Source organism: Poecilia mexicana, unplaced genomic scaffold, assembly GCF_051168715.1.
Source record: "Poecilia mexicana isolate PSO_F unplaced genomic scaffold, ASM5116871v1 scaffold_7, whole genome shotgun sequence".
In the NCBI taxonomy this organism is placed as follows: domain Eukaryota; kingdom Metazoa; phylum Chordata; class Actinopteri; order Cyprinodontiformes; family Poeciliidae; genus Poecilia; species Poecilia mexicana.
Window position 1 is genome coordinate 358,348 of NW_028263376.1, and position 25,863 is coordinate 384,210.

Genomic DNA, 25,863 nt, shown 5'->3' on the forward strand with positions numbered 1-25,863 from the left:
TCAGTATAATGTAGGTTACATTATACTGAGATTGAAAACCAGAGTCAGAAAAATGTCTTCCAATGGTTGATTTCCAGTGAGCTTCGTGAGAAGATGCCCAAATGAAAGCAACAAGCCTCCACCGATTGATTTAATCCATTTCCACAGAGTTCTATATCCCCTTATCCTCAGCGAGCCAGAGAGTCGTATCTGATGTACTGTGTTTCACTAGTGGTGCACAGCAGGAGAGCGGGAGCTGCGTATGACACCACAAGAAAAACTGAAGGGAGGACTAAATTGCTAAAAGAACACGGTTGTTTGAGAAGAGGCTTACTGGTGACTGAAAGCTCACATCAGCTGTTTGCTAACACAAGACCAGAATCATTCCTATCCCATTGTTTTCAACGCTGAACAACATTTCTGACTCACTGGCTTAGACCAGAATTAAATAACCACGTAACCAGACTTGAAACACGTCGTTCTTTTTTCTGGAGTTCAGCCAGTCACTCAGGTCTGGTTGAAACTAATGAAATCAAGCCAAAAATGCAGTTAATCAAAGTTGATTCAACACTTACGGGGTGACATTACTATTTCAGACATTACCATGCTGATCTGAGTAACCTTTGCCATTCACAGATAAAATAATTTGAATAATCATTTGGCATTTTTTGTAGTAAGGTTGGTTATCTTGATTTAGTATTACAATCCGTTTGATGGTCTGAAACACAAATGCATAACAAAAATCAGCAAGGGGGCAAATACTTTGTACTGTAACTCCTCTGAAGTTTTTTTTATTATTATCATTATTATTTCCAGAAACTTTTGTTGCCTTTCAAAAATCATCCTTTCAGCTTGACAACAACACTTATAATTAATTTAGCCACAAGAGGTCTTTACAAGCTAAACAAAAGCGACAATCATTTTGTTCGTTGTTGCGAAGACTAACGAGTGCAATCTCTGCTGAGGGCAGATTCAAAATGTCAATTTATTTTGCATTATGCAAAGTAATCTTGCTGACCAATTAACAAAGCCCAAAGTCGAGTGCTCGGATAGGTTAATGGAGCTGACATTTTGAACAGTGCAAGGAATACTGCACTCCAGCAGGGACGCAGCGCTCAAAATCTAAAGGTTAAAGATCTGAATATTCGCTTTTTATTATTATGTAAACAAACACCTTATATAAACCCTTTAATACTTCATATGTCTGTTGTTGTCCTTCCCTTAGTTCTATTTCAATATACCAATCTCAGATTACAGCAGCTGCATTGTGTATTTGATTTGTGGCTCTGAAACAAGTGGCTTTACTCGTTATATACATGTAGTCAATAGCTATGCTTGACCCAAATACAAAAAGGACCTGCTTGTTTCACGACGTGCATTTACTGCTTTAAAGTTTTAAGAGAGCCCTAAATCTGATCAGCACCCCATATCCTCGGACACGTAGCCATCTTAAAATTATGATTTTATCCCCAAGAAGCACAGGTTTTAACAGCGTTTTCTCAAAACTGGAACTGCAGAAATATATGGCAGCCATTAAACAGATAGATGTGTGATCCCTCCTGAGACATTGCTGTTTTCCCATCTTATGCGGTCAAATTAATAAAATGTTTTATGTGAAACATTAAATTAAACTATTTCAGTTCCAAAGTTATGATAAAATGATGCAACGAGCCAAAAGTCTTTTTATGGCCCAGAAAGTAGCCGGTAAAAATTGCGAGGAAATTTAATTGAATGTTTTCCTTCTCTACTCAAACCCTGCCTGCCTGCCTTCACCACACACACACACACACACACACACACACACACACACACACACACACACACACACACACACACACACACACACACACACACACACACACACACACACACTTCATCTCTAAAATGTATGCATTCCAATAGAACACGACTGAAGGAGTAAAATGAGTGTTCAGCATATGACATAAAACTAATTTCTTATATTATTCACTGTATTTATTGCAGGAGTGATTTGGTAGCAGAGACGCCCGGCTGAGCCGTGAGAGAAAAGAGGAGACAAAAGACCAATCAAGGGGCCTTTTCTGCTGGGACGCTTGCAGCCTTTTATCTGCCCCACACTCAGTTCTTATCACAGACTTTCAGTCTTCCCCAACATAAGAAAGTATGAATGACTTTTTCTTCAAAAGTCCTCACAGTAAGTACAAATGAGGACAAAAAGACAAGAAATAGCTGGTGTAAATACCAACTAAAACAAAATATTAATTCACAAATGTTTAAACCAAAAGATAAACTAAAGATATCAGAATGTGTGTCTATTACTCACTTTGTAAAGCTAATTTTCCCAACAAAAACCTTGTTGTGTGGATCCACTGCCCCCCTGAGAAAAATCTTAGGACAACTGGGTGAGAGAGGTAATACTTCTCCTGCCACAAGCGATTTTTTTTTTAAATCAATTTCTTAAGGCCTGAATATTGTATTAGAATAAACTGGAAGAATTATGTAACAGCTCTTTGTGAAACTAAAAACTGCATTAATCCCTGTCATGATCTCAGTGTGGTGGTGTTTTAAAGTGCTTTGAGAGAGCAGGATCTACAGATGAACAGCATGGCGTGTTGACAGCTCGGGCTGGCAAAAAAACATGAAAGAGGGAATGTCAGAGACTCAAAGTTTTATAAAAACAAAGATTATAATAACCCCATTCAGAAGTGCGTGTGAAAAACTTCGTATTATTCATCTTTTAATCTGTACATCTCAGAACCGCTAACAATAAAACTGTGCCACAAAACTTCTTGAATAAAGTGCAGCAATGTCATATTTATATGCAGGTACAAGGCTTTTAATGGCTTTGTGGTAAAATCAGAGCACAGCAGGAGGTAGGTTAGCCAATGTATGCATAGGTTGAAGATTTTTATTGAAGACATAAATGTAAGAAAGAAAAAAAAAAGGCCAGGAAAAATCGACTTATTCTGAGCGCCACAGTAGCACACTGAGTCTTAATCAATTGCATGCTGGCTGGTGACAGCAAAGAGACACTAAATCAATGACTATATTTTAGAAGAAGTATAACTTTTTACACTTCGAGTGTTATGGACACGGAAAGAAAAATTTGAATTAATCAAAGATTTTGTCTTTTGAATTAAAAGTTTGTTGTAAGGCTGGCCATTATGTCCAAACAGGCAGAATGATCAATGGGTTATTTCCCCACAGTGTGATTACACAGCTGATTTGAGTGTTAAAGGCTATATTCAAAACAAGCCATTAAGTTTCAGTTAGAAAGAAAGCCGGCACGTTTCCAGAGTGCGCTTGGAAGTGAAGAATTAAAAACGTAGGCCCAAGGCGCAAACAAGGAAGGAAGGAAACTTTTTTCATAAAGTTCGACTGAAAACAATAACAGGCAATGTCACTTCACACATAATTGCTCCATGTAGCAAAAACATTTTCTAAGGGGAGAATCCATCAAAATGGATTAGAAGAGCAATGCTGCATTGTTTCCAGACAAATAATGAAATTGTCTGTTTCAAACATTTAACAGGGAAGAAACAAAGACTCCACCGCTGTGACCTGAAGCAGGAAGGGTAATCATCTAACTTCTGCAGGGCATTAAGAAGATGAGGGAGAGGGGAATATTAGTTAACTGTGTGCAGAGGACAAGTTCTGCACATCAAAGACGACGGAAAACGTTTCCCAGCCGACAAGAAGAGCTGGAAGCGGAGGCACTACACCAGCCTGATTCACCACCGAAACATCAACAATCATAGAAACAGACACACAGCCTGATATGTGACGGCTTGCCTGACTTCCTTGAATATGTCCGGATTTAGGGGGGTAAGAAAGAGAAAGCTTGCAGTAAGCTGAGATAAAGCGCTTTGCGAAGACATATCTTTGGAGAAACTCAAAGAAATTGGAAAGATATTCAGTGACTTGGGGCTTTCTAGAGTGCAGCAAGAATTATTCCTAAATTAGGAGGATGTGGGCATTGGTGGAAGACAAAGTCTGACAGTTATTACCATTACTGCAGTCTGTTGAGCTGCTCAAGTCATTATTTCAGCCAAGACCCTGTGACAGGAACCGGCCCGTAGCCTCCTCTACTTATACTTCAGAAGGAGAAGCCTTACAGGACTGAGAGAACATGCATCAAGATCATTCATTTAAAAGGTCTTGACTGCCGATATTTTAATATAGCCACATTCTCCATACATACTCCATATAAATTCAAAATCCTGTGTACTCTATCGAAGGAAATGGAAGTATTTACATCGTTCTCAGAACTGCTGATTCTGAAAATTAAAGATTTTGATCAAAGTTTGTTTGACTTCTCAGGCAGGTTGACTGAGATCACTTCTGTAAGTGGTTGCTCATATTGTAACACAATTGATTGAGACAAATAGTGCAAGATAGTGCATTTAATTGTATGAGATTGTTTAGGTTTTCATTAATCCATGTCTGTCACAGTTGTCAATCTTTCTCCATTACAAACCATTTATTCACATAATTAACTTGCCTACAGCAAAAGAATGCCTGAAAGGTGATTTATTTGTAATTGCTTTTGGTCTTTGTGCAGCTTTGTGCATTTTCGATTTCGATTTTTTAAATCCGACTTTATTTTGTTTAATTTAATTTCCCTTTGGGGTTAATGAAGTATTTTTGAAATTGAATTTAGTCATATGTTTGGTACTTTTTGTTTTATCTGTCCAAACAAAGAATATTTCATTTTGCAAACTGTGTTTTTACAGCAGGCTATGCTGACATCCTGGAAAAATGTCAAACCTCCTGTTGACTGCATAATTCGCACCCAGGTCCAAAACTGGAAATATGATCTGTGATGGCATGGGCGTTTATGTTGCCCAGTGGCAATAGGGCAAAAGCATTTATTAATGACATGACAGGAGGCAGAGGCAGCTGGATAAGTTTTTAGGTTTGGAGCGACATTCTGTCGGTTCACATTTATCAAATGCAGCGGACTTGACTTAGCAGCACTTAGTTTCACTTAACAATACAGATGAACAATGATTCTCAACATACTGCGGGGAGATTTTGTCAGGAAACAACTTGAGGAAAATAAATCTACAGTTGCTGAGATAATCATTTGCTCCTTACCCAACTAAGATGCACTCTTCCTGCTGAAAGCAACAAAAAGAAGAATCCTCAAACAAAGAGCAACTAACCAGAGGCACCATTAGTAAAGACCTTTCAAACGTCTCAATGTAACGTTACAGGCTTCAGGCACTAAGTGCCTGTCGTTTTCTTAATATGTCAAATTAGCCGAGACTCTAAAAAAATAGAGTATTTTGACTTAAGAACCCCAATTAAAAAAACCTGAAATAAAATTTTACAAGCAGATTATTCATTATAATTCAACTAAACATGTTTCAAACAGATGAAAAAGCTGCTTCCAGCACCGAGTCGCTGAGTTAGTCTAATGTGCTTCACCTGCCCCTGGTTTAATATTGGGGAAGATATACCACCCAGTGCCTGGATTGACATAAAGTTTAATGTGACGCTTTATGGATCCTCAGGTTTTTTTCCCCATACATCACCACTGGCAGTTTGACATTTCAGTATTGAGTAAAATGCCAGGCAATCTAAAACAGATGTCTGTTCTATAGGGGATAAACTTTAGGAAACTCAAAACTCTTATTATGTTTTGCAATCACATAATTATCACATAAACCACAATCATCAGTCACATGAAAGAGAACAACAAAATGAGCCTTTGTTTCAGCTTCCAATAGGACAAGAACCGTAAACCGTTTCAGCCAGGGCTGCAATGTAAGGGTGATCTTTAAATCCCACTTTTCCGGTTGTTTTTTCTTTTTGTTTGTTTTGTTTTGTAAAACTAGTTGGAAAACGATGCACACCTGAACATCTAAAGACAAATGTAACTCATTTCAACATACTGTCTATAGCTTAAATATTAGAGCATTAGTAAACACACTTCTCTACTGAAAATAATGTAAATGAAAATAATATGTTTTAACCCTAATAGATACATCTTGACCAAAATATGTGACGTATGTTACCACATGGCTAGAAGCATTGCATGATGAAACAATTAATTACCAGTGAATAAACAGTTTAAAAAATAAACAGAAACACAGTGGTTATGGCAGTTTTTTATTGTTTTATTTATTTTAAAGTAATTTTTTTAGCGTGCAAACAACTTTTATCATGGGTTACGTGAAGGATGCATGATGTATTCTGCATCCTAGAGGATCCCAGATTGGGTCAAAAGCGCAGAATGTTGGCATTAGTTTCTATGCACCACAAATTTGGAATAAACTTCCAGAAAACTGTAAAACAGCTGAAACACTGGGTGCCTTTAAATCTCAACTTAAAACCCACCTGTTTAGAGTTGCTTATGGCTAAATTAGGATTAGTGTGTGGGTTTTGATATCTTCAATGTTTTGATGTTTTTAATGTTTTTATCTGATGTTTTTAATGTTTTTATCTTTTCTTTTTATCTATTTATTAATTCCTTTTTATTTCTCTTTCTTACTGTTTCCAAGAGGTTAGAGTCCTTGTCAAACGGCGTTTTGACTAAAGTCCAAAGGGTTGGAGTCCCAGTTGACGGCGTCTCAACTAAAGTTATACAGCTTTTTATTTCTCTTTCTCACTGTTTACGTTTTAATGATGTTTTTTAAATCTCTTTCTCACATGCCGTTTTTATTTTAATTATGTAAAGCACTTTGAAATGTCTTGCTGCTGAAATGTGCTATACAAATAAAATTTGATTGATTGATTGATTACTGGAGTTCTTCATAAACAAACAAACATGAAGTGCTGGTAGAAATCCAATTACTTTCTCTGGGCCTAAAATTAAAAAGACATACGCTCATAGAGATTTGCTTCTGCCTGCATTTTAAAATGCTAGGAAAAATGTTAAGAATATAGTTGCACAGAGTTAAGAGAGAGCTTGCGAGAGATCTGTTTGGTGATGCAGCACTTTTATGCACTGAACATTTTTTAATTGCTCATACCTCTCGAATAGCTCTGGAAGTGAACACCTCTACAGTCGGCAGCTTTGCCTGCCGGGTACAGAAGAAGCCAGAAAAACAATGCAGGAGAAAGAACACACAAGAAGTAGGATAACTTGAAGCCCAAGAGGCATGCTGTGGGTTGGCTCGCACTCTAAAATGTGTGCCTGCTAATGACATCCCACACATTCCGAGGAAAATTTATAACCGGGGCAGATATGCAGGATTCATGTTTGGAAAAATGTTTAAAAGTGTCCCATGTTAAATTTGCTTTCCACAGGAATGCCTTGCTTTGTGTTAGAATTATCTATAATTCCAAATTAAAAATTTGAAGTTTTGTAGTTGCTGTGTGATAAAATGTGGAAATGTTCATTAGTTATGGCTGTAAACCACTGTTTCTGTTTTGTTGTCTTTTTTATATAGCAATCTACCATAGCAGACCAATCGGAGTGACACATTTCCACCTACATATGCTCAGAAATGTTGGAATTGTTATAGGAAAGCAGTAATGCAATGGTCAGATGGTTATTAATTCCTCAAAGTGGGAAATAATTAATTATTCCCATTGTGAAAAAAATTTAATAACTATAAGTTTATGATATGTAAATTCATAACTACCAACTATGCAAATACCATTGCCAGGTAAAGACACTTCATTTTCTTTCTCTAAAAATAGTCCTGCAAAAGTGTTTGATTGAGCACATGGATTGTTTCATACACCATCAAAGACTTGGCTGTTCTGCTCTAGATATAAGAGAGCATATGAAAAAGCATAATTTAAATAGGCCTGCTTCAGGTTTAAAGTGGCTCTTAGCACCTCATTTGGTAACTGTGTTTAATCAAAACCCTTGCTTTCTTCGCTGAAGCTGCTTTACAGAGACAGCATGGTCTAAGTTTGAGTTTGAACTCACAAGACAACGATTAGATGTTCAAACATCACCACCAATCGCCTCTCCGGTTGCCAGGGCGCCACATCCATCTGGAAAAGGATGGCACTGCTGGCAGGCACTGACAGGGTAAGACTCACCCCGGGCCTATCGCAGGGGGGAGATTGATGCACTTCTCGGCGGGGGAAGAACTGACATTCATTTTAATTAGGCAGGCAAAATAATGTGTCTGTGGCACGTAGCTTCCCTTGCCTCATCTTCAACATCTCCTCTCATGGAGAGAAAGGAAAAGGCGTCTCCAGGGAAGAATGAACTCCAGAAAAGGCCACCAATCAGGCCGTGTATATATCACTTCTAAGTCCTCATGACATTATTTTTCTTAGGATGTTTGATTAACATTTAATTAACATTTGTATGACATTTCATATCAGAACAAAAACAAATATTTAACCGGTTTCTTAAAAAGTGAGCTTCACACCAGTGGGAAGATTCATGTCTGCGTAACAACGAAGGTAACACCAATTACCTTAGCAGCACCAAACACTGAGGGGTGTTTTTTTTTGTGTGTTCTGGGGATAGTGTCATTGTGGCACAAACATTTTAATGAGTGTTTGATTGCTAAAAGCTTTGGTAGATTCACATTAATTTACCAAACACCGCACAACCCTTCAGGCGCACAGAGAGGCGACACACATACAGCCACTTAGGGGCAGTCATGGGAAAAACACACAACAATCTATACAACATGTACCGTCTGTGAGCCAATTAAAACCCAAACAAGAGTCTCCGTGGCACCAAGGAGAGGCTGTACACTGACACCTTTAATAAACTCTGCTGCTGCCAGCCATGTTCCTACCTTCTGCTCCACATACCGTTTCTCTTCCATCCCCTTCACACTGACATCTCAGATACAGAAATAAAAACATGATTAAGAGGATTTTTTTTTTTTTTTTTTATGTGTAGAGCTCAACTTGGAAAAGGCTTTTTCTCAATGTAAATCAACTCAATATCAACTCTAGTTTCAGTTAAAATCCTTACACTGTTGGGTATTTATTTAAAAAAAAATGAAATGTAGAAATTAACTTGATCAACTGGAACCCCTGCGGAAAGGGTTATGACTCAAATTAACTTTCAGATATACCAAAGCACGAATACATCTTTTTAATGTTAGCCATGCTCTAAACTAAACAGTCTGACTGTGATATTTCATTAAAACTGCAATCTAAGGTTCTACATGTTTTAGGCAATGTGCTGTCAGGACATTTGAGCAGCTCTCTGAACTGAATTAGTCATGTTAAGGGAGAATATTGAATGAAGTGCAATAGGTACAATGCAGTGTAATTTTTCTTTAAAGCAGCTGAGTTTGTTAATACAAGCTTATGCAATTATTAAACTAAACAACCCATTAAAATTTGATTTTTATTGTACAAAATCAGGCACGTGCAGAGGAGGGGGGTCTGGGAGTGTTTGAGCACCTGCCCCCTTTGCTCCTTGCCCCCAAGTGCCCTTTTGGTCTTTTTTTTTTTTTTTTTTTGGTATTATTTTTCTAAGCCCTCTTCTGACACATAATAATGTACTAACATTATTTGTTTTTTGTTGGGGGTTTTTTGTACAAAATAAGCCTTTTGTACAAAAAAAATTAAAAAACTAATTTTTGTCTTGTGAACTTAAAAAGTTATTTGCCAAACATAAACTTTTATTTGCAAAACTCAGTAGGCTTTTCTCATGGTGACATGCATTAATAATTACATTTTTGTTTTTCTTTTTTTCGTTTTTCTGCAGTTCCACATTAAAGTTTGATGCAGCTCTGCTTTCCTGAATGGACCATCTTCATCTCCACTGCAAGTGTAGCAAACAGGCAGCTCTGTTTTATAGATTACAGTCCACTAAAAGGTTGCATTGAGCCCTTGTTTACATTTTTAATAGTGTAATTCTGTAAAGACAAAATATTTCTGGTGGTCCAGCTCTGATTTACATATCTTCCTAAATTGTGGATTTGAATATGGCAATAATTTCTCATAACAAAATAGACCTGCAGAAAGAAATTACTAATAAAATATCTTACATATGCATAGTTGTATGCTTTATATAGAGATTTCCCTTAGCTTTGATTGTATATCTCACAATTTTGTTATTTATCATTGTTTATTAAACTCTGAAAGCTGTGTGGCTTTGATAATATTCTGTCCTAGAATGAGGTTAGATGTGCCCCTTTTTTTTCAGCACCTGCCCCTTTAGTGGTCTCTGCATGGCCCTGTACAAAACATATTTTTTGCCATTTTTGTGATTGACGTATAATGCGGTGACATTAGGTGGAGTAGTCAGGGGGTCGGCTGATTAAACACTTTTGCTACCTACTGTTTAAGGTGACACTTAATAAAAGTGAGGCGTTTCTACGGCATGTCTGAACATTTTTTTAGATCACTAAACTTTTGAAGCTTACACGATGTCGTTTACAAGAAACCAGATAAGATCTGACAGTTCCATCAAACTTGACAGCTGCAAGCCAATAAAAGAAACCCCTCTTTGAACACTCACTAAGAGAGTAGCACTTGGGTCCCAAGCTAAACATTAAGGCTAACAGAATACATCGAGAAATTCTTGGATCTTCAGTATAGATCAAGCAGGTTATTGTCAAAAGGGACATGCGGTCAGAGGAGCCAGGTAAGGCAATCCCCTCAACAATCACTATCATTTTTATTTATTTATTTTTTAACACTAATATAGTGTCAACATGCTTCATATTCTACAGAAAACAGAAAATCCCAAAGGGGAATGTATGACCTGACTGAATTGCATTTGAGTGCAATTCTGTTTCAATTCAATGTATTTCACAATAAATGTAATATGGCAACTTTACAAGAAGGATAGATTAATAAAGTGAACAAAAATCAGTAATCTAGCAACAGGTACCATTACACCCTATTGACAGATATGTCCTGAGAACGTTTTAAAGTCCATTAGATGAAAAACAGAGTACATATAGTTAGTGGCAGCAGTAGCTCCTTCAAAGACTTTGTTCAGGAGAGAGGAAGTTGAATACAGAATGGCAGAGGAGCTTATTGAGGGCTGTCTAGTGGGCTCCTCCAGGAATATGTCACAGTTATACACAGTGGGGTTATCAAGCAAGACAATGACCCAAAGCACTTTAATAAGTCCCCAGCTAAATGATATAAAAATTTAATTAATGTCTTGGTGTGGCTTAGTCAAAGTCCACACTTATATAACAACTCAGATGCTGTGTCATCACCTTAAAATGCTACAAGGTGACTGCATTAACAATATTCTTTGAAGAAGAGTGAGCCAAACCTCTTCCACAGTGATGAAAGAGAATTATTACTAGTAATCATAAACGGTTGATGGAAGTTGTTGCTGCAGTTGTTATGGAACAACCAGCAGTTAGGGGGCAATTACTTTTTCCACATTTGACCAAGTTGATTTGGGTTAACTTCTTTCCTAATGTACTCATTTTTTGAAAAATTATTTTGGGTTTCCTTGTATAATCTCTGTGGGAGAACTTTTAGGACTTGAAACCTGTCTGTGACATCAAAATGATAATCAGTTGAAATATGTGGGCAGGAAAATACTTTCTCATCGATTCAAAGTTAGTAGGAGCCGGAGCAGAATTAGTGGCAACTGAGGCCATTAATATTTTGAAAAGGTATTGTTGCATAGGTTCAATAGACCAGAGAAAAATAATCTACAAAGCTCATCTAAAAACTAACATGAGAACAGAGACTGCATTATAAAATGTCTTGGAAATGGTCTCATTTTTATTAAAATTTTTGTTGATGAAACGCCAACCAGTTGCTTTACTTTGGGTGTAACCTGCACTATAAATCAAGTTACTAATAACTAAAATTCCTCTGTCTGTTTAGTGCGCTATAAATGACCTTATTGTCCACATTTGAGGAAATACGCTCTCTCCAGCCCTGCCTCTCTCTCTCAAGACATAATTAAGGAGATAGGACACTGAAAATGTCTGATAAGCTCCATATCACCTCTGTTAATCAGCCTCAGCTGTTGGCCAAAGGCAAAACTACATTTTAGTCCTCATTTTTCCCTTTTTCTCATCTCCACCACTTATGAAGCAAGTAACGGGATCCTTCAAATATAGTATGAAACGTTCTGACATTTTCCTCACTGACAGAGGACAGCATCATGATTGTTTAGGCATATTTCATAAAAATGGTAAATACAATGTTGAAAAATAAACTGGTGTCTTAAATTCCTGCCTTGCGTTAATCCAGAACTGACATGTTAATTATATTGAAGATATAAAATTATATATACAGTCAAACCAAATGTTAAGCAAAAAAGGCTTAACCGATTGTCAAAAGAAATTGGACCACAAAGAAGCTACAATCAGCTATGAAGCAGAAGAAATCCAAATCATTCTGACTGCTATGTTCCTGTAATAAATGTAATTAAATTTTTTCAATAAAATGTGTCATTTGATGAATCAAGTCACTGTATTTGCTGCAATTCCTCGAATCATTAAGTCATTCTGTGATTTACACAGAAGAGATAATGAATTTTTCAATTTAGGATTGTTTGAGATGATAAACAAATTGTTGAGAAAATAAATTTAAAATAAGCTAGATTTAAAACATGTCTTGATTCAAATGGCCTAATTGTGGTTTTAAAATCAGTAACTTATTCTGGCTCTTTGACCTTTAATTTACCTGTAGTTACAGCAGATGGTTTGCTAGGATCGTTTGAACTGCCTTTTGTCTGTGTGGGAAAACAATACAGTGGAAGTTCCAGCTTTTCACACTCATCTGTGAAAGGCCGTAAACACGGCAGGGTTCCTGGCTTCAGATAAAGGGTCAGAGATAGCTCCTGGTTGGAGGAGCAGAGATACGCCTTATTTGAATAAATTAAAGAAAAGAAGATAAAACTTTCTACATAGAGTAACAAATCAGATTTGCTCTTGCAACTCTCCAAAGATGTCTTTGCTTTTCTTTCTTTCCTTCTTTTCCAAGTCTGTCAGGTAAATGAATGTATGTCTCTGTTGTTCTGCAGTTTCTGTTGTAAGTTTATGCATTGTCTTATATTGGATTAAACTCTGTAATTCTGTGACGTCAATACACATTGCTGTTTTCCTTGTGGCTACACGTGGCTCGCCGAGAGGACCTGGGATCCAAGAGGAAGAGAGAGACAGACTTTTTCCTACATTACATTAAATTGCTACATTAAAAAAATATTAAAATCATACAAAGTACCCTGTATGAATATAATGCATTCAAGAAATAAACATACTACCATAATCTGATATAAAGTTTTCCTTGCCACTTTTTTTACTCATCATAAATGCCACCTTAGTCGGACCTTTTCTCTTACAGACGACGTTGTTTTCTTTATAATACTGTAGAATGCTCTGTATTCCCTGCTGCCAGATTCAGTTCTGCCTCTGCATATATCCAGATGAGAGCTCAGTAAAGGGCAAAACAGTGAGTTTGTTTAAAGGTCAAGCATTAATGGTTACACTTTCTCAGACGCTCGGTAATCAACTGTGCCACTCACCAGGCTGAGTCGGGGTTAAAGGTCGTACAACATGAAAAAGCGAGGACGGCAACGCTTTCATTAGCCGTTCTGTGCTGGCCCAGTTACACAAGCGGAGAACCTATTTCAGTACATGACGCATATCACAACTGTCAACATCCTTTTTTAGTAATTTAGGTTTGATATCATGTAACAGCTCGGGAGGGCTGCCAATTACCGTTCCAAGAAGGTGACTCACATCTAGCAGTGTCTCTGGGGCAAGAGCAGAAGACACTGGCAGCATGAATCCAACTATCTCCTTTCGATAGAGCCTTAACTTTAATTCTGCTCACCCATTTAGCCTCTACGTGTCTTTTTTTTAAGACTTTGACCAAAGAACAATCACTCAATCCTCATGTCAGTGTTTTGGATGACTGCTGCTTTCGTCACCCTCATGACAGATTGATTCTTTGGAAAAGGACAAAGTCATGCAGGCCGTCAGCGCCTTCATCCTCAATTTCCCCTGGACCAGCCCACCCATTAGTGATGAGCTAGTGCTTGTCAGCAGAAGAAGACAGGCAACAATATGCCCCATCGTGCTGTATTAAATTGTACAGTTTGTGACTGCATCGCATGGCTCAGTAGGTGAACAGTGCCAAGCTTACAGAGGCTGAAGAGAGACAGCAAACAGCAAGCAGCAGGGAAGAGATGCCTGAGATGAAGTTAAGGTGAGGATAAATTGATGCTGACAGGACATAATTAGGAAAGCTGCCATTTCCTAACATCACTTGTCAGTGATCCAAGTCTTCTCACAATTTGTCATACTGTAGAAGGTTCTTACAAAAACTTTTGAGTAAATAACTAAGTACAAGAGGTGCTAAAAGGTATAATTTTCTTTAACAGCACCCCATGGCTCAATACCTGCAGAACCCCCTTCAGGAAGAAGAACTTTAAGTCATTTTCTGAATGACTAGATTTAGTGTCTTACATGAAATAGTTTTCTCATGCAGCCAAACAGAAAAACTCCTTTCTAGGCTGTATCTAACCCCTGATTATTCACCATGTGAGCTTTCATACTAAAGGTAAGCATCGCAGAATCACTGTCGGTATCAAGTTAAGTACAACATTGGCAATATACAGTTCTTTGCATAAAATGTGTCTTTGAAGACGTTCAGCATCTTCTTGTTTTTATCCTATTCAAGAGCCACTGCTACTGAAGAAAGTAACTGCCTGAAGTCCAGTGATGTGTTCTGTCTCACTGCACTTCAGCGCTACTGCATTTTAACCGCAAGAATAAAATGCGTCATTTGACATCGTGCACTCCAGCAGTCCCAGCGTGTCTTTGTCTTAAATCTTGAGGCAAGCTGGTCACACTGACCATCTGTCATAGATAGATACATCACACCCTCAAGCTCCCTTCAGATCCCACAGCAGGGGTGTCAAACTCCGGCCCTCGAGGGCTGGTTTACTGTAGAGTTTGGATATGCGTCCACCACACCTGAATCAAATGGCTGAATTACCAACTCGTGCATTCAAGTTGTACAGAGTCCTGCTAAAGAACCATGTGTGATTTAGATGTGTTGACAAAGAAACATCCAACTGTTGCAGCACTTTGTGTATTTCAGGTTCACACTGTCCATTACAGTAGTTCAATCTGGTTAGTAAACTGCTGCAAACCCATATTCAGGTCTCTTCTGATGCAGGCAGTGGACTAATGTGGAAGTACAATGTGCTGCAGCAAATAGTGAAGGATGAAGAGTGCAAACCGTCAAATCATAAGCAGTGAGAAGTATGCAACAAAGTACAATAGGACCACTGATGAAAATAAAAAAAAAAAAGTGAAATACTAAATCACAAAGTAGAGCGACATTCAGAAGGTAAAAGGGAGGAAGTGGACCTACTGCATTTGACCTCAAGAGAAGTTGATTACTTGAAGTTCATCAGCCCCAGACACAGTTGGAGAGCAGCCTATCAGGAATATACCCTCTTCATTTTTTTTCTATCCAGCCTACTTCATTAAAATCGTTATTCTTCATCCCTCTGATTGCTGCAAGGAATGTGAAATAGAAGCATAGCTTAAAGATTTTGAGAGATCAAGGGCGACACTTGGAGACGTGACAGAGGGACCGACCAAACAGCAAAGTCTGGTTGTACATTGCTAAGTGGGAAAGAAGAAAAATGACGACACCACAAGAGTTTCTTTCTACATAACCTCAGGCAACGATGGCAATACAATTTTGTATTAAAAGAAAAAAAAAAAAAAAAAAAAAAAAAAAGGAGGCCATCCTTGCGCTTTGCCTTACAGTGAGAGGCTGGCTGGCTTTCAACACAGCACGGACGAAGCATCCAGGCACTCTGAGAGCACAGGGTGATTGCCTCTGTATTGCAGTGGTAATGTTTTGAGAGTGAAAAGGGATTTCAACAAACTACTTTTCCTCTCTTCGCAGCCACCTTAGCCCCCTCAGAAAACATCAAAAGACATAAGTCTATTTAATCTGAGGAAAGAGCAAAAACAAGGCAGACCGCACCTGTCATGCCACTACAGTTCAACACAAGATGGTTGTCAATGTTGCACCAAACAGCGCCATCTAGTGTTGAAGTTAGAAATGAAAGCCAGAGCAGTATGGGAGAAGCAAGTACAAAAGTTTACTAATCAATGTGAAACCTAAATAAATATCTTTTCGCACACATTTCTATGGTAAGGCACAATTTCTTATTTGTACAGCAATATTCATGCACAAGGTAATTAAATGTGCTTCACAGATAAATAGAGGAAGTAAAGAAAAATATATTTTTAAAAAAATCAGGCATTGCATGAATAGAAAAAAGTATTCAAATTCTGATTTCAACAAATGAACAGCAAAAGCAAAATAAAATGAACTGATAGTCTTCTAATCTGAAGCTGTAGTAAATGCAGCGTTTTCACACTTGAGTTAAAGGAACAGCAACAGTTTCTGCACATCTCCAGTTGGTTCCAGAGATCAGCAGCAAAAACATAAAATACAATATACTGCTCCTTTCTTTCTTTTCTTTTCTTTTTTAAGTTTTGGTCCTTCTCCACTAGAGCAGCTTTAACCGATTTTGCCCTACCGAATTCATGCCAATTACAAAGTTCTGCATGTTTTTCATACGCACTTCAGGAGTAGTACAAACCACGTAATGATTGACGGCAGACTGCATTTGTTGGCCCATGATTTATGTCACTACAAACTCCAAAAAACATCTCAACTACCACTGTGGACCAGCAGACACGAGTCTGCTATAAGAGACCTGTATGGTGTGGAGGAGGGTAATCATGAGTTTAATCTTGAGCAGCACAGGAGCACATCTGTCAACTTTTAGAGTGGAATGACCGTGATTTAGCAGCCCTGCAAGCAGCACATCTCTTTGAAGAACAGGCACGCAATGAGGAAGGGAGAAACTTTGTAGCTGTGGCAAAAATTCTGTCGCAGTTATAGTTTTGCCCCAGAAAAAAAATGGAACTGCATAATATGAGTTTTACATGATCTGGATTTTATTCTATGTTTGGAATTTTCATTCAAGTAGTGTTCATTAATGGATGTTGTTTACATCTTTTGATTGCATAATCAGTATCCAAACAGTTATATTGTGTTGTATTTGGGCCAATAGCTTTAGCATGATACTAGCCCACGCAAGAACTACCATTTTTTTTTTTAACAAGTGATACAACTTATATTTATTTTGACTTTGAGTCCAGGTAAACTCACAGAAGGAATTAAAATAAAAGCAAGTTTTAAGACATTTTCTATCATTTGTATTTTAAGGAAAAAAGTGAGGCAAATAAAAAATAAATTGATTAAAATCAAAAATCAAATTTGGTATAAAAAGAAAATCTGAGATTTTATCTTTAGGCCATATCGCCCAGCTTTCCGCTTCACCAAGTCTACTGGAGTGCTGATCTCTAATCTTGGTTTTTGGGACCAAAAAATAAAACAATAGCCTCTTTTGCAAAAGATTTTCATCAAATAATTACAAACAACAAGCCATTTCTGAGCTCCCATTTTTACTTAGACAAAGCCGTGTGTTATTTCACACAGCCGAGGGTTTACAAAAAAAAAAAAGCCCAATCGTGGCAGAACAGAATAACAGGTAATGTAGTGCTGCATCAATGTCAGAACAAAACCTGTGTCAACCGTGTTCACCAGTGCATCCTTTCTCAACAACAGAAACAATAGCTGAAGAAATCATATTGTTGGCTGAGATTCAAACTTAAGCTGTACATCTACCTTCTTAGTTCTCTCATCAGTTTAACGTCTGAATCTTGTTTTGCTTGAAATTTTGCTGCTGGCTGATGACACGTCATCACTATGTCACTCACTCCAATTGTGAAAGCCGACTTGCCCCTATAAAAGTCTGCAAATGCAGGAATATGACTAACTTTTTTGGACAGTGAGGGATGAAACAGAGGCAGAATGATCTCAACCCTTCTTGGTGCATTGGTGTTACTACGAAACCATGGAAACAACTGAATGGTGCCTTAGTTCCACCATAAAATGTTTGTAAAAAGGATGACAAAAGTTATGTCTTTCTTAAACTTTGCACAAGTTTAAGAAAACAATGACTTACTGATATTACAGACAGAAATAAAACATTGTGTATCATCAGTAAATTTTTGGTAACCGAAGTTTTATTATTCACATGTTGGGGGAAGATTTTAAATATTAGTAAGTTCTTCCTCTAACGTAGAGGAATTCCACATTATCTTAGTTCACTCAGAGTTATAGATGACATATTACACAAATTAGCCCTAGTCTACCACAGAAGATGTCAAATAATCTGGAAACGTTATCAGGCATTATGTCAAACATAAAACGTAGACCCAGACAAATGTAAATTATAGAATATTCTGTGTTTTCCATTACTCTAAAACTCTTTTCCACCAGTCATAAATTAAAGAAACAAATTAAGACTCCTGGATTACATTTTGCTTTGGAAGCATAAATTTAATTGAATCTCTATAAGCAATATCAAAACCATAATTGGTTATTCAACTGTTCTTAGCGAAAATCTTTAAGTGTTCATAAATCCATAAATAACACCAAATGTCTTTCTTTTTTTTAACTTGGTGCTCTTGATCAACAACTTTTATGACGTTTTAAGTAAGTCAGTAACTGAGGTGTCTAAAGAGTAAAAACAAAAAAAAAACACATTTATATGCTGCTTGATTTCCAACTGAGAGAACAACTCCAAGTCTTGGAAATGTTCAAAAAGTCTTAGTAAAGTTTGTGACGACTATCCAGCATGATCATCCATATTTGCTGTCATCAAATGGTCTGAAATCTAGTTGGCAGAGCTCGGCTGACTTCCCTGAAGGCACACCTTAACTCACTACCATTTCAACACTTTTGAAGTGTCGCATCTCTGACAGCTGAGACAGTGCATGCACAAGTACTCTGCCTCATCATGCTGTTCTTGGCTGCCAAAGTCACAGAGCATAAAGCTGTAGCCATCAGCTGATATTATCATATTGGGAGTCTTACTGCAAGATGAAGTTCGGCAGCTGCGTTTCTGTCTTTTAGGAGGAAGCACGAGAGAAAATCCTTATCAGTTAACAACCGACGTCGGGAGAAACACGTGACAACTTGCATGCAGATGTATCAGCACGCGCTAAAAACACCCACACGACAACGAGAATTCTGCACTTTTTTAAATATCTTTCACTTCATCAAACATTGGTGGAGTAGAGAGTGGGTGGAGATCTGTTGCTATTCTGAGATTATCTAGATAGCAACTGGATTGATCCAACAGGTTTATTAGAATTTCTGAACTTAGGTGAACATTTTAAAAAAATGGTGGGGAAAAAAAACCTTCTGCAAAAGCATAAAATATATTTTATATTAAGTGATTGTATGTAAAAAAAAAATGAAATGCTAGATGCAACGGAAGTGTCAGTATAAAAACCTAAAATGTTAGTTTGTGCTTGTTTTAACTATGGGGATCATGAACACCCACAGTAAAGCTAATGAGCATCATAAAAGTCACTGCTGGCAACAGAAGAGGATATTTCAAAACCAGCAGTGCAGTCACAGGTTTTGGACCCTGTGGCACCATAACTTGAGTTGGTTGGTCATTTTCTCATTTTGGATTGATATCCAGCGGCAACATTTTTGAGTGAAATCTCTCAACATTGATTGACGGGCTGATGTAAGTTTTAGAGCCGACATCTATGTCCTTCTCTACTTTAACCAACGCTAATCATCGAGCCTCAAACCCAGAATTATCTCCTTAGCCAACTTAGAACCAGCGTTTAATTCTGACTTGATCATCATTCCTAATGATCTTCTTAGGAATAGACTCGATATTCACAGAACCTAGCAATGTCATTACTCCTTACTGCATTATGTTTCTCAGACTAGAATAAGCTGGACGGTACAACTACGTCACTTTGTCTAATTATTATCCATTATGAGTCAACAGGGTCACAGAATATTTTAAACTTTATGAAACAAACAACGACATACATACCTACACAGAAAACTGCCTGTCAACAGGTTGCTATGGTGAGAAAAGACATTAGTTATTATATTAATATTGATGTACCGTGTCATCCAGGTGACATTGTGACTGCTTGTTTTTCTGCTGCTGTTAATTGCTGTCCTATTGACCCTTCATTGTATACGGGGCTGTGCTCAGTAACATAGTCGGAGCTTAGCCTCAGAATGTGCAAAGTGTTGAGGGCTCACCCACACACATAATTACCGCAGTCTTTTTGTGTATTTTGTAATGCTGGGAGCAACTGCTTAGTATCTACTTATTTTACCAGGATGTGTTGCCAGCGTGGATCTCTCCATCACCGGGTTGTTCAACTCATATGACCAGAAAACCTAAACATGAGAGAACTCCAGCTTAATTTAATACTGCAGAAAAAGTGAGTATCCATAAAATATCTGCTTCTAACTTAATATAGTCAACAGTTATACAGTAAAAATTACAAATACAGGGAAGAATTGGGATAATTTGGTTTTAAATTGGAATAAGAATTTACTGTCACAGTACACATACAATAAGGGATGTTTTGTGTTGCATTTTTTTCTGCAATTTCTAATATTGATTTTATTGTAATGTTTGCATTGTGAACCACAGGAAGAATACTCTACTAGAGTAAGGACTAATGGAGAGCCTTAAAAAAGACTAAACTGTAATCTGTATGACCACCTTGGTTAGTCAAAAGGAATCAAGAAAATGTTAGTTTCTCATGCACAACATGGAGGTGTGCGTCTGTCTGCCCTAGCTGGAGGCCTTTTTAAAGTGGAGCACTATGCATACTAATCACTAAGTGCAAGCAACCTGATCTTAGAGCAGTTCTTGTTTATCAATTCCTTTTCTATATTTTCAAAAGCACGAATGTTTGTTTCACTTGCTTGTTGAGATATTTTTGGTTATAGCCAGACAGGATCTCCTGGCAAAGCAGCTGCAGTGCAAAAAGATATAATAAATATAATAGGCTAATTGGATTGCTCCTGGCTTAATGTGGATGTGATTGGGATGTAGTCCTTGCAGAAAGCCCGGAGGCTCAGTCACTGCTTCCAGCAGACTGCTCTTAGCAGAACTTACCTAGATGATCTAAAAATAATGATCCCCCCCTCCCAAGAGTTGTATCTGAAATTATGCTAACTGCATCTCCAAATATTGTAATCTGGTTTATAACTCAGAAATCTAAACTTGGACTATAAAACCAATAAATGATTGATAATAGAACACCAGCACGTCATCTACTCTTCCAATCATAGCAGCTCGGAGGTAAATGGTGCCTTGGGGGCCATCGCTGAAACCATACACTGAAAGTGTTTGGATTCAAACTCCTTAAAACTTATCTGCACAAACAGGAAGCTCAAACAGCAAGACGAGAAGAAGGGATAATTCAACTCCGAGCAGATCTTTTTGCACATATTACTGTGGAAAATATGCTTGAGTGTTTGAAAGCTTTTTTTCCCTCTCATTTTTATTCATGTAAAGATGTTTTCTATAAAGATAACTTCCTGGCTGGGGCCCATTTCAAGAAGAGGTAGATACCAAGCCAGGATCTGGATTTAGGATTAACCCACTCCATAATACATGTGTGTCTCTCTTACCATAGTCTCTCGGCCTATGGGAGCGGAGAAGACGTACTCTAGCTGAAAGACGATTGCCAAAGCCTGATTATTGGCCATTTTGATCTCCAAGCTGCTGCGAAGGCCCAGCATCTGAGGACGTGACGATGTTGTTGAGCTAAAGAGAAAGCAAAGAGATATCGATGTGTAACGTAGGTGTGAAAAATGTGAAGGCGGTAATGACGAAATTACAATGCTTTTCCAAAATGTGAAAGGTTTTAATATTTCTCCTCCTATAGCTATATTTTCCATTAAAAGTGAAACAAAATCAATGTGCTGGAAGATTTACAATCCCTTGCTAAATATTTCCTGGCAAGCACTTGCCTCCTGTGTGAGAAATGAAACGGCTTTCTATGTATTCGTCATTCACAGTTTGCATACACCAGAGGCGGGAGCATACTGTGCAGTGCTCGCGTGTCATGAGGTGGGGCCGAGTGCCTTTTCTTCCTCTCGCTTCACAGATTCTCTGGAGTCAGTTTTCCCCCTCTTTTTCTCCAGTTTCTAAAACCATCCAGCATAACACAAGCTGAACAGACTGTCAGCTATCACTGACAGCACCAGTGAGAGTCAAACGCCATAATTACTGCCTACACTATAGGGGTATATCAAACCAGATTTACAACAGACATTCCCCTCTTCAAAAAAAAGAAAGAAAAAAAAAGGAAAGAAGTGCAAACATTTTTTTTTTATTATGGAGAAGATGATGATTATTGTGGTCATAAAGCAGAAGTCGCCAGGCACAGATTGTGGGTAAGCATCTTGATGAGTTTGTTTTATAGTTAAATGTTTGTACATACATTTTTGTCATGGTAAGAGACCCGTGTTATCACACATAATCATAGTTTCTCCAAGGGTCTGGTATGCAGCAGAGAAAAAATACATTTTGATGTGGATATCCGCTTTCAAGAATTTGTGTGTCATGTTTTGAGTTCCCTAGCCTATTTTGCCATTCCAGTTTTCTCACCTTTTAAATGGAATTATTTCATCCTTCACGCTACTGTTTTGTGCATTACTATTTTATAAAACTGCATAAAATATCCCAGCCAATTACCCTGACAGGCACAGCTTAAATAAGAGCGCTCACACTGACAAGAATGTGTGGAAAAATGTCAGAACACACATTCGGTGCATGCAGTGGTTTCTAGTAAGGTTGTCCAGTGACAGTATGTGGGCGAACAGTGTTATGTTTTCAACCAATTAGGTATTTTGGAGACAGTGCTGTCAGCACAACCACATTTCCTAACGCCATTCACAATAGGTATAATTAAGAAAGGACGAACTTCGAGCAATGAAAGATAGCAGAGTTAGGGCATCATATAGAAACCGGAAAGGAACAGTTTGACCTTCAGCCGTGAACTTTATGTTCGCAAACAAAGCCAGAACCTCCACGTTATCAAATCTGCTTCAAAACAGAATACTTATCAGAAATATTCTCATTTGTGTTATTTTGAAAAGGGGCAGCACAGAAACGTAATAATTTTTTTTATATATTTGTGGGTAGAGTAGGAAAATGTGAAAGACTTACCCACAGAATAAAAATATTTAAGAGACTGTCATGACAGATATTCCCAATATTTCTGAAAGAAAAAAGTTATTAAAAATTTTCAGACCTGCTCCTTAAAGGCTCACTGATGCACCCACACACAACTCATTAATAGGAGCTTCTATTTGTGTGAGCCAAGAGGTTTGTGCCGTCACCAGAGCAGCGACTGTGGGTTTCTGGGGACAGCTAGTGTATTCTGAACAAAGTGAGCTGCAATGCAAAACCTAACAGAGAAAATGTGCCGTTTCTGGACAGCTGGTAGAAATTCAGCCACAAATCAGAGGAGCCTACAGGAAAAATGCATAAAATTCACACGTGCAGAACCTGTGTCAACAGGTCATTACACATGAATGTAATTCTGTACATGTGCAAAATAATTGGAAATTGAAACGCGAAAATGTGATAAAGCTCATGAAAATGTTCATGTCTTAATATAACGAGATATATGAAACATGATTATACTTGCTTTGCATACATTAAACACAAGACTTTTGAATAGCTGTAAGGTTTAATGTGTGAAGAACATATAAATTTACCTGTGAAACCCATTAGATTACAAGTGATCTCCATGGGAAACATGAAATACAGTAAAACAGGCATTTTATATGCAAGATCTATATTGTGTATTAACATGTAAAACCTCTGGAGGTAAACATTTACCCATGTTTTAACATTTCTTAACATATAAAACATATTTCCCACACTTTGGTGTACTTATTTTCAAAAGTGTTTTCAGTAACCTCATTTGGAACATGCAATCACATTTCTACGTTGAAAAAAAACTCCCAAAACATAGAAACATGATGAATTAAGAAAAACAGTTACTCCTAAAATATTTATGAGATTTCAGAATGCATTGTGCTGAGTGCCAGAGATGAGATTTCCTTTCACTGAGTGGATTGATAACCTTACATCACAACACCCGGTTCGGAAAGGTTGACATTGACTTTTTCGTGGTCTCAATAAGACTCAAAGGCCAAAGCATTTCTTCTGAACCGTTACATAATTATCAGGAAATATTGGTGTGAAAAATAAAGTTGTTTCATGTAGGTCAAAGATGATGTAGTAAATATATATATATATATATATATATATATATATATATATATATATATATATATCAAGTTGTTACATTCGCACAACGAAGACTTTCTGAAACATGAGAATTATTTTAAATTCAATGCTGAGTTTACTAAATCTTATAAGATTCATGAGCTCAGGCTCTGATCTACTATTGCCTTGTGCAAATTCTGTTGTGGCATTAAAAATTTATTTAGTATTTAATAATGAATTAAACTGCAAAGTAAGTAGCTAAAGTGTGTGGACACTGAATTCTTGCACCTGCTTCTGCAGCATAAAGATTTTTCTGTTTCCTCATCAAATGGTCAGTTTGGTCAGGGAATTACCTGAATAAATCCAACAAACAAATATTAACTAACTTTGCTTAGGAGGTAACTGCTAATTGCAGCATTATTCACCAGAGACAAAAAAAAAAGCATATCTTAAATTATGCCCTTGACACAGATGATATAGCTGTTGTGTGGAGGAGGTGCAGGTAATGAGCTGTAGTGGCGGGAGGAGGAAGTGCATAAACAAAAAGATTCTTCATTTATGCAAATTTATTTGGAAAGCCAGAAGAAGACATTAGAAAAATTTGCCAAACCTTTTATCTGAGCTGGGGAACGCAATCTGTTTTCACACTTCTCACATTTTTTTTTTTACATTTTGTTCTTAGTTTGGTTTCAATGGATGTACTGAAACTCTACTGACTGGATTTCATCATTCATTTCCTTCTTTTTTTGCCATTGTTGCCTCTGGATGCAGCAAAGAAGAGCATTACGGAGTGGAGGACTGCAACGATACAACAGCAGGCTTTTATTGGCCATCAAACTCTGCAATAAAAGCTGTTTAAGACATCCCAGGGTTTGAGAGTAGACAGCAGTAAAAACTGCTATTTGAGCAAGACTTTACAGTTTTCACCATGACAATAATACACTTCAATTTGTGACCATTAAAAACTGTCCAAGTCTGGTTAAAACAGACAAGTATTAAAATAATGTGACCTATGAGCAGGTCTGTATTAATGTGATCAGTTATGAGGCGATGATAGCACCTTTGCTTTGTAAAAGTATTCATACATCTTCCACAATTTGTCATAATCAGAAAATTCAGTGTGTTTTATTGGGATTTTATGTGATTGAGCAACATAAAGATGAATCTTATTATGAAGGAGAAGAAAACTATTCCTGGTTCTCACTCAAAATGGTTTAAAAAAATGATATGTGGCATGCTGTTTTCCTCCTTTACCATAATAACCCTAAAAAGGAAATCCAGTGCAACCAGCTGCCCTCAGATGTCACCTATCTACTAAATACAATCCAAATGTTTGATTTATTCTCTGTATAAATCCAGACATTTTGTGATTTTGTGAAGGTCTAAGGTTTTTTTTTTTTAAGAAAACATTAAAGAGCAGCGTTATGAAGACCAAGGAACAACACAAGTAAGTTTAGGGAGAGATTAGTGGGGAAGTTTCAAGCAATACTAGATCCCACGCTTTGAGCATCTCACTGAACTTCACTGTTTATTCCATCAACAATTCTGGCATCTAAGGAAGAGTGGCAAGAAATTATTTTCAAAAAGTCTTAAGAAGTTACAAAGTATTAATTTAGCTGAGTTCAAGGCAAATGCATGACACCCTTTCCATAATTTTTGGCAAAAATCATGCATAGTTTTCCTTCAATTTCTAATTATGGACAACTTTTTGTGCGTCTACCACATATGTATAATTTTGCACAAGTTTCTAGCTTTAAAATGACCAAATGTGAAAAACTTTGAGGTGTGGGAGCACTTCTACAATGCACATGTATTTTGACTATTTCATTTAGATGCGGAACATTTCTACATAA

At 37.4% G+C, this 25,863-nt stretch overlaps 1 protein-coding gene across 1 annotated transcript in view; it reads right to left on the reverse strand.

Moving 5' to 3' along the window:
• Positions 1-25,863, reverse strand: part of LOC106919985 (nephronophthisis 4) — a gene marked incomplete at its 5' end in the record, with an annotated part of 168,688 nt that overhangs the window by 91,538 nt on the left and 51,287 nt on the right. Inside the window, 1 exon segment of the mRNA XM_014990696.2 lies at positions 21,397-21,532. Within this exon segment, the coding sequence (XP_014846182.2) occupies positions 21,397-21,532 (136 nt within the window).